Source organism: Crocuta crocuta, unplaced genomic scaffold, assembly GCF_008692635.1.
Source record: "Crocuta crocuta isolate KB4526 unplaced genomic scaffold, BGI_CrCroc_1.0 scaffold28, whole genome shotgun sequence".
Classification (NCBI taxonomy): Eukaryota; Metazoa; Chordata; class Mammalia; order Carnivora; family Hyaenidae; genus Crocuta; species Crocuta crocuta.
In genome coordinates, this window is record NW_027533256.1 from 8008654 (window position 1) to 8018776 (window position 10123).

The 10123-nt window shown below is 55.5% G+C and overlaps 1 protein-coding gene across 1 annotated transcript in view; it reads right to left on the bottom strand.

Annotated features, from left to right (window-relative positions):
• The window catches only part of MMRN2 (multimerin 2), a 16532-nt gene that overhangs the window by 5850 nt on the left and 559 nt on the right, over window positions 1-10123 (bottom strand). The window contains exons 2-7 of the mRNA XM_077746456.1: window positions 9803-10045; window positions 2378-2506; window positions 2179-2285; window positions 2000-2080; window positions 1126-1278; window positions 3-946 (exon numbers count right to left, since the gene is read on the bottom strand). Coding sequence (XP_077602582.1) covers window positions 3-946; window positions 1126-1278; window positions 2000-2080; window positions 2179-2285; window positions 2378-2506; window positions 9803-9966 — 1578 coding nt within the window. The 5' untranslated portion in view covers window positions 9967-10045. The remainder of the gene's footprint in view (window positions 1-2; window positions 947-1125; window positions 1279-1999; window positions 2081-2178; window positions 2286-2377; window positions 2507-9802; window positions 10046-10123) is intronic.

Here is a 10123-nt window from a genome sequence, read left to right on the forward strand (position 1 = left end):
GCGGCCCCGGGGCCGCTCAGGGCCTGCAGGGACGAGCCCTCGGGCTGCCGCCGCTCGTCCAGGCCCACCTGCGCCTCCTCCAGGGGCCGCGCGGCGTCCGCGTCGAAGTAGAGCTTCTGGCAGTTGCAGTCCTTGACGTACTTGATTAGGTCGGCGTTGGCGCCGTGCAGGTGCTGGATGGTGAGGTTGAGCTCCAGGAGCTGCCGCTCCATCTCCTCCTTATTCTCCTCCATGATCAGCGACTTCTCCATCAGGATCACCCGCAGCTCGCGCAGCGCCGTGTGGTTCACCTGCAGCTCCAGCAGCTGCCGCTCCACCTGGCTGATCTGATCGAAGGTCTCGTCGGATTCCGAGTACAGCTCCTTGATCTCCTCCACGTGCTGCGCCAGGGTGGCCCGCATGTCCGCCAGGGTGTCGCGCAACTCCTCCTCCCTGCGGCCGGCCGCCACGTGCAGCGCCGAGAGGTTCCTCTGCAGCTCCCCCAGCCTGGCCTGCAGGCTCTCGGGCTCGGGCCTGGCCGCCGCCCCCGCCGCCGCGGGGACCAGGCTGCCGTTGGTGCCCACGGGCCCCTGGGCCTTGAGGAACCGCTTCAGCTTGGCGTCCACATCGGCGTGGACCTCGGAGAGGGACTGCTGCAGGGAGAGGCGCTGCGCGTGCATGCGGTCCTCCACTTCCTGCCGCAGCTGTCCCACTCTCTGGGCGTTGTCCTGCACCTTGGTCTCAAATTTGGCGCCGAGCTCCTGGAAGTCAGCCCTGGCCACGGTGCTCTCCCGGACCCCCCTGATGGCCCGCTGGTTGGCCTCCACGTCAAGAGAGAGGTTTCTGATGGCCTGGGAGAGGCTGTGCAGGCTTTGGTTGAAGCTCCTCCAAATGGGGCTGAAATGTTCTCGCAGGAAGGCGTCCATGTGGGGCAGTAGCACCTGCTCCGGGGATCTGCCGCGGAACTCTGCAACGGAGACTCGGTTTCATGCAAGCCCTGCCAGGAGCACTCACCCCTGCCCAGGCGGGGCGGAGGGGGCTCCTCGGAGATTTAGGCCTTCCTGCCCCGCCTTCCTCTCCTTCCCTCCCTCGCCTCTCCTCGGATTCAAACAAGCTGTTCCTCACCCCCTGGAGCCTGCCACTCACCAGGCTCCGTCTGATTTGCCTCCATGGTCGCAGCTGTGAGGTTGCTTTCCAGGGCCTTCCACAGGCCTGGGAGGCTGTCTGCCACCTGGTGAATATCATTCTGGAGATCTTCCTGCAGCACCATGGTGTTGCCGGTCTCCACATGCGGGTGGCCTGAAGACACACAAGGGATAAGTGTCGAGGTCTCATGCCCCAGGTCTGGGCAGATCGTGAGGTGCGGGGAAGGAAATTTCCAGCTTCAGCTAGAAATATCAGGAAGATGTGTGCTGATGTCCTGTGAACAGGAGCTCAGAAGCCTTTAGCTCCAGAAGGGGACATGCATGGCGCCTGAGCCCTCGCCCTCACTGGCACACCCCGCCCCCCAGACGTCCCTGGTCAATCACGCACACTTTCATCCTCAGCTGTGTGGACATGGCCACTCACCGCCATTCTAGGCAGCTCTTGTCTAAAGGTAGGAGTTCACCGCATGATGAAATTTATTCGCCACCCCGGCCATGGTCCAGCCTCGATAGGTCTCACAATTGGCACCTCTTGGTGGTTCTGCGCTGACTAGACACACCAAGGCTGGCGTGACTTCCTGGCCCTGGTTAGGAGGCATGTGGGGAAGCTTCTTCCAGACCGTGGGATCTTGTCCCATTCAAGGGGCAAGGAAGGTGCCGGAGGAAGCTATCCTTTCGGGAAAATGCAGTCAAGGAAAAGGGTGTGTGTGCTTAGCCAAGAGGCAGTGACCGGGGACCCTGGACGCTGGCCTCCTTGGTGCGGGCCGTAGGGTGATACAGGTACTCCTGGGCCCAGAGTTTTCCTGAAGTGTTCTGGGCACGTGGATCCTGCCTGCCCGCCTGCCCCTCCTGCACCCTCTAGGAAAGCAGCATACCGGTTTCAAAGCCGGCTGGCCCTTCCCAAGACTCCTGGAAGCCATCACTTGGATCTTCAGGCTCAAGGATTGCCGTGGGATCTGCAGAGAGGAGGCAACAGATATCGACCCCACACGTCAGAGGAGCTGCCTGACCTCTGGGGCAGAGGCGGAAGGAGGGGAGGCACAGGGAGCCCTACCGTGGTGCTGGCAGTCAGGGCCCCAAAAGCCTGGGCAGCACCTCCAGGCCACAGAGGCCAGAACCTTCTGCTTGACCTTGTACACCGGCTTGTGTATCATGCGGTACCTGGGGAAAGAAGGCCGGCTCAGTGACTCCAGGGTGACCCAGCGCAGGACTTGGATGGATGGCCCACCTTGCCCCATCCTGCCCTCACTCACATGACTTTGACTTTCTGGCAGTCCGGAGTCTCCTGTGGACATGGCTGCTGCGAGTGGACGAGGAATTTCTCCGTTTTGCAAGCAGCTACATAGGTGACCAGCCTAGACTTCTGGTAAGGGCACCAGTTACTGGAAAAACAAGCCAGAGGAGAGAGCTGCTGACACACCCGGCTCTCACATGACCCCTCCTAGATGCCAACAGCAGTGCTGTGCTGGTGCCCCACCCCTGCCTCCCCGCTGCGCCCAATGCCGGGATTCTAGAATCCATTAGCCCGAGAAGGGGAGAAGGGAGCGCTCTGCATTCTTCATCCCTCGCCTCCACAGATCCTGCCTGCTAGGGCACTTGCTCGGCTGCTTCCAGGGGCCAGCACAGAGAGGCTGACGAGCACCCCAAAGTCACACAAAGCCAGCGAGGTCTCTCACTGTTTCTCTTGGTGCCAGGGAAGCAGCATAGCGCTGCTGGGGCTGGAGAGTCCTGGGTTCAAGTCCTTGGCACTCTGACTTTGAGTGAGGCACTTGGGGACTTTCCACTCCCCCACTTATCGGATGGAGCTTATAACACCCTTCTCCAAGCGGGTGGCTGGGTCACCTATGTAGCTAGGTGCTTTGAAGCGGGCTCCTGGCAGGTGCTCCGGGAACACTGTTGCCCTGCCCCGTCACCACCCACATCTTTCTTCACCACAGCCCAGGCTGTAGGGAGGGCTCCTGCTCCCTGGCCAGTCCCCATTATGGCCATTATGGAAATAGACTTTCAAACAAATGTGGGAGAAGGCAGCTGAGCTGCGCGGTCCCTTCTCTGGGGAAGGTCCTACAGGATGGTTTGGGGGTCACATTCAGCTTCCTGAACACCTGAGAGGTAGCCTCGCCATCTACACCTATACCCTTATGTGTTGTTGCAAGTCCCAGGAGCAGGGGGTACTCATGGCTGACACACCCAGCTCACTGACCCGGTGGCAGGCTTGATGCCAGTAGAATAGGTCAGAGGGTCCTTCCCCTGGCAGTCAGCTCCCAGGACCGAGCTCTCCAGAGCTGCAAGTGGCAGTGACCTCCAGGGTTCAGTTCAGCTCAGCACCTCTTGGGTACTGGGTGCTGGGCCCAAGCTGAACAGCACTCAGCGCCAATATGGCGGAGCAGACCTTCCCTCCAGGGGCCCAAGGAAGAGCAGGCAATCTCAGATGGTGTGGAAGATACCAGAACCTGGGGAGACTTTCAGAAGGAGGTGATAACTTGGCACAAGGAACTGTGACAGAGGTGTGTGGCCCACTGAGATGCAGAGGGTTGGGGCAGGGAAGGGGGTGCTGAGGTAAGGAGAAGCCAGACCGTGGAGGCCTTGAGCTCCCACTGAAGAGCGGGACTGTGTCCTGAAGGCACAGAAAGTTGCGGAGGGAGTTGAGCAGGAAAGTAACATGAAAGAGCCATCTTGGTTTCAGGGTACAGAAAGGCCAGGAAGAGGCAAGTTATGGTGGCTGTATCAGGGATCTAGGTGGGAGATGCTGGCACATTCCATGGGTGATGGCAGTGCATATGGAGAGAAGTGGCCACACTTGTCAGATATTAGGAGGCGGTGTTCCAGGGCCTTGGGGATGGAGTGGCAGTCAGGTTAGGACGTTATTCTCTGGACCTGGTCTCTGTCCTGGGGCCACCAGGCACCACCGCACCAGGATCCTGCTGGGTAGGGCAGCCCATATCTGTTTTGGGGGCTGAGCCCCCCAGCCTGATTTCCTACTTGGCCTCCCAAAGCCTGGCAGCCAGCTTTTACTCTCTTGACAGCAAACTGAAAAAGCCTGTCAGAAAAATGACCCCACTCAGGGGGAAAGACCTAAAAGCAAGAATATCAGGAGGTCCCCCAGTGAAATAGACCAGCAGAGCACATTCTGACAATAGAGGTCAGAAAGACCCATCCACATGCCCAGCTTCCAACAGGCTTCTCTGTCTATTCTCAAGTGGGCAGATGTCCAAGATGACTCCTGGGAAAAATCTCTAGTACGAAAGTGGGAGGTCAAAAACAAACAATTGGGAAAAAATCAACTTGGAGAAAAGAACACTATGCAGAGAGGTCCCCCAAATTTGTATTAACAGCCTCAGATCTGTAAGAGAAGTTACTATATCCAAGAAACAAGAACAGGAAGCTATTTAAAAAATGGAAGAACATCCAGGGGTGCCTGGGTGGCTCAGTCGGTTGAGCGTCTGACTTCGCCTCAGGTCATGAGCTTGCGGTTTGTGGGTTCGAGCCCCATGTCAGGCTCTGTGCTGACAGTTCAGAGCCTGGAGCCTGCTTCGGATTCTGTCTGTCTGTCTGTCTGTCTGTCTGTCTGTCTGTCTGTCTCTCTCTCTCTCGCCCCCTCCCCCATTGGCACTATCTCTCTCTCTCTCTCAAAAATAAATATTTAAAAAAAATGTTAATGGAAGAACATACAGAGACTGAGAAGGACCCTTGGAAATTAAAAATATAACAGTAGAAATGCAAAAGAAATGTAATACAAATGTTAGAGGGTAAAGTTAAAAAATCTCCCCCCAGAGAAGAGCAAAGGGCGAAAGAGAAAACAGTGAGAGGAAAGTTCAGAAAAACAGAAGACTGGTGTTGGAAATCTGTGGCGAATAAGCTAGGAATTCCTTGAGTTTGTACCGATGGGTTAACAAGGCAGAAAGAAATAGAAAGCTCCAGGGTGAACACATCCAAGATTAGGTAAACAAGATTAGGTAATCAGGGCAAAGCACCCCCGGTATAGAACAAAGGAACAGGAATAGGAAACCTCAGGATGAAAGCATCCAATAATAGTAAACAAGGTTCGGTATTCAGGATGGAAACACCCCCCAACTTAGTACAACAGCAGAAAGCTGCTTTCACAGGAAGGAAGGACCAAAACAGGTAAACAGGTGTAAACAGGGCTGTAGACGGCAGCAGGCGAAGTTGCCCAGAGCTAATCAGCAAAAGAATGGTGCCCGGCTGACCCTGAGGTAGTATGCTCTGTGTCCGTCCCCTAAGCAAGCTAAGATAAACAGACATGATGCCTCAGGCCCCCATAAACAAGCATCTGTTTTGTATAGACCCAAAGCCCTCACACTGCGTATCTTCACGGTTTCATTGTCTCTTTGTGCACGTCCGTCACACTTGTAAGCCTTCTGATCCTAATAACAACGGAGCAAGGACCTTTCCTCAGGGCTCTTGTCTCCTTCCAGACATTAGCCTCTCTCACATTTTAATCCTGCATCTGCTCTCTTGCTGGACAAGAGAGAACTCCAGACCCAGAGTCTACGACAGAAATCCAACATCTGAGTAACAGGAGTTCCAGAAAGAGAATAGAAGAAGGAAATCGTTTATGAAAAAACCCAAGTATTACAGAAGTAAAGAACTCGAATTTTTTGATGCAAAGGGCCCACTATTACCCAACTATGTGATGAAAATAAACTCACATCATCATGAAATTTTAGAACTCTGGGAACAAAAATAATTTTATATGTTCTAGAGAGAAAAATCAACACACACACACACACACACACACACACCAGCAATTAGAATGGCCTTGAGCCTTTCAACAGCAATACTGGAAACTAGAACACAGTGGAGAGCTTCAAAACATGGAGGGAAGGGGCGCCTGGGTGGCTCAGTCAGTTAAGCATCCGACTTTGGCCCAGGTCATGATCCCAGTTCCTGGGTTCGAGCCCCGCGTCGGGCTCTGTGCTGACAGCTTGGAGCCTGGAGCCTGCTTCAGATTCTGTGTCTCCCTCTCTCTGCCCCTTCTCCTGCTTGCACCCTGTCTCTCTGTCTCCCAAAAATAAATAAACATGAAAAACAATTTTAAAAAAACATTTCAAAATATGGAGGAAAAATTATTTCCAATTTAGAATCCGATGCCCAGTCTAACTATATCAATCAAAGCAAAGAAAGCAAGAATAATGACATTTTCAACACACTAGGTTTCAAAGCATTGCCCCCTCCCCGAGGACCCCTCACCAGGAAGCTACCTGAGCAGTGGTTTGCAATCTTGCCATCAAATCTTCACACCAAAACCATTGTGTGGCACTTTCAAAAGAAGAGCCTCTAGGCTCTACTCCAGGTCGGTGAAGCAAGATTCTCTGGGACTGAGGCCTGGGCCTCAACATTTTAAAGCTCTCTGGGGCATTCTAAGTCACAGCCCAGGACAGGGTACCACTGTGCCCGAAGTGCCTCACCGACACAAGCCAGGGTACCAAGAAAGAGGAAGGCAGCGCATCAGGAGACAGGCCTTCCATGAGAGCACTGAGGGGAAGGGAGTCCCCAGGAAGGTGGTACAGGCGAGCCCAGGTCAATGATGGGCAGTCATCACTCAAAATGGCAATATGGGCGGATGATGGATAGGCAGCTGTGTGTGTGCACGTGTGCATGCACACACGCGCACGTGCGTGTATATGCACACAGGTGTGCTCTTGCACATCTATGCATGCATGTTGGGGTGGGGGTATGGAGTGGGAATGAGAGCTGAGTCACTGATAATGCTACTTCCCTAAAAAGCAGCACTATAAACATGTAAGTTAGAGACACAGAGACAAACACCAAAGGAATCATCTAAATAGTTGAAACTAGTTGGCCTGTGGAGACCAGTGAGGGAGGGCAGGGGTTTCTGATCATCTCAACAAGCTTTCTAGAAGGTTTGATTCTAACCCAGAGGGTCACACAGGTTTTCTGCAGAGGGACAGATAGTAGATATTTCACACGAGACTGACTGCAGAATCCGTAGCGTCCAGTGCAAAATAAAAATACGGGACAGAGATTACACCAAGTGTGGGGCCCTTCTGTGGGTGCGCCCTGTGGGACTGCTCAGGTCACATGTCTCTGGAGCTGGCCCTGATTGTAAGCAAAGAATGTTCACTCAACTCGGGGCGGGGAGATAGAGAGACCACGAAATTGATGGGCCCAGAGTTCAGGGACCGCGGGTGAGATGGCCACCTTCACAGACCGGTCTGGGGCCAGACACTCCAGTCCCCACCTCACCCCCATGCTGGGCTCCCTGGGACTTCTGCAGCTTGGGCTCAGGCCTGGGGAAAAGTGTTTCTCTGAATCAATGGTTCTCAGCAGGGGGTGAAGTGGCTTCGCCCCCAGGTGTATTTGTCAACTTTCGGAGACCTTTATGGTCTTCACCACTGGGAGGGGGGAGGAGCGACTGGCATCTAGTGGGTGGAGACCGAGGATGCGGCTAAACACCCTGCCATGTACGCCGCACAGCCCCGCACCCCCACAACCAAGAATTAGCATGTCCCAAATGCCAGTAGTGCCGAGGGTGAGAAACGCCCTCTCACAACAAAGTTCCATTCGTTGCTCCGAACTGCTGCCGAGGGTCCAGAAGGCCTGTGCCCCGGCACGCTGGGTCCAGTCCAGCCTGCCAGGGAGTGACTGGGACTTTCCACCTCGAACTCCTGGAACCGGAAGCGGTGCCGCCCACCCTTCCTGCCCAGGAACTTTCTCTCCTGACCTGCCCAAACCTCAGGCTCCAGCTATTCTCCCTGCCCACGCTCCCCCTCCCTTGGCAGCCCAACCCCCTTGGCACAGTACAGGCCCCTGGCCCAGAAGCCCTGGGAACATTCCTGACCTTTGCTTTGGTTTCCTCTAGCTCCTGGCAGCTTCACGCTGGCCCTCTGAGCCCGAGCCCCCAGCTCAGTTCGCTGAGGCACCCATTGTTCTCGCTGCCTCCTGGTCTCGGGCCTGGGCGCTCCTTGCACCCTCATCTCCTGGGGCCAGCTGGGCTTGGGCCACCCTGGGCCTCTGACATGGCCCCCCCGCTGACCCCTTGCCCTAGTCAGAAGAATGTCCACTGATCCCTTGGGAGCTTTTAATGGGAGCTGGGAAGCCTGGACCCTCCTCCCCTCCCCCTTTCTTGACTCAGGGTGACTTTGAGCAACGCCCTTCCCCCCACTCCTGGAAATGTGGAGAAGATTCCCACTTCCGTTGCCTCCCTGGGGGCAAAGGGAGGGGCTATGTGGAAGGCAGAGTGAGCCTCTAGCAGGGAAAGGGCTGTTAGCTGGAGCTTTCTGAATTATGCATGTACTGTTGCCACTGTCCCCTGGGACACTTAAATGCCAGTAAAACCCACCTCTGACTGCCCCTTAAGTCTTTAAGGCTTTCTGGGGAAGGAGGGTGTGTTCTTGGCATCCTTACTTTCTGAGACCTTGAATGCGGCCTTGAATATGACCGACCACTCTGGGGGAGAATTTTGCAGGGCTTTGTCTTGGAAAGGGGCTTTGACAGAGGAGACTGAGGCCACTCAGTGTCCAGCATGGGAGCTCCCTGAGTGTACCCAGGGCCCTGTGCTCTGACAACAAGATCAGGCGTAGGAGGCACAGCCATGGCAGTGACTGGTGGCCTGGGCTCCACCCTGCTCCTGTGTGACCTCCAGCCCTATGCTTGACTCCTCTGGGCTACAAGCTCTCAACTGCAAAAAACCACAAATGCTACCCACTTGTGNGGTCGAGGGTGTGGTGGGCATGTTAAATGCATCTGAGGGTTGGGGCTGCCTCTGAGTGCTCAGGAACCAGAACATGAGCTCTGAAGTCAGACTTAGATCCTGGTTCTAGATCCTCTTAGCTGTACAGTCATGGGTCAGGTGTTTAGTCTTTCTGAGCCATGGGTTCCTCTCTGTAAGCCAGGCTGTTAGGAGGATTAGCTGAGTTAACACCTGCACAGTGCCTGGCCCCAGGGTGGACCCACAAAGACACGTGCCGCCCTGACTGGAGCACCCCGGGGAGGAGCCCACAGGTCCGGCACCTTATCAGCAGGGGCACCTGAGTCTGGATAAATAACAGACTGGAAGATGGTGTCCTGGTTCAGTCACAAGACCATTCCACCCATTTCCAGGAGGGCACTGAAGCAGAACTCACTGGATGCCGTGGCTTCCTCTTTGTTCTGGAAATTGGGCAGAGTACCCTGTCTGCTCACTGCTTGTCTCTCAGGGCTAGGCTGAGGACCCACACCAGTCCTCCTGGGCACTTGAATAAAAATTCAGTCCCTAGGAGCATCTGTCTTCTATCACTTATGCGAGGCCAGCCTCACTTAGGCTCACCTGTCAGTTGACTTCAAAGAAGGGGAGCCACTGCCAGACCAGCTGGAAACTTCTGGAACTACTGCCCCTCATCACCCCATGCTAAGTGGTTGATGGCAAGAAATGCACTTGCCCGACCTCCAGGTTGCTCCTTGTCGTGGGCCAGGTGAAGAACTTCTTCTGGTTCTTAGCCTGGGCCCTGGGGTGCCCAGCCTGGGCTTGGAGGGGTGGCGGCCTCCTGAAGCGAGCCTGGCGCCAGGCACCTCATTCAGCCTCACAGCTGGCCCCAGCAGGTGCATAATATTAGGTCATTTCACAGATGGATAACTGAGGTCCCAGGAGACCCTGTTCTGGCTGAGCTGGGACTCAGATCCTTTACAACAACCTCCCCCAAGGTCGAGGTCCTCCTTACCGTCTGATGGGGTCCCTGCCGATGTCCTCAGCCTCTGCCCTCCAGCCCGCAGGCGGCCTTGGGCCATGTGGATCAGAGAACCTGTTACCTGAAGCCTGGGCGCAGGCCCCCAGCAGCCCCCAGCCTAGGGGCCCCCCGAGACCGAGCAGCAGTATCAGGATCATCTTGGCCGTGAGACAAGCTCAGCCGCAGCAAATGACTCCACACACTGCCAGTGATGTTGACGTCGTCTTCAAGTTAAGCCTCAGAAGGAAAAGAAAGCAGAGGGACAACAAAGAGAGGAAGTGGCCTGGGCCGGCCCACCCGGGGAGCCTCCTCCGG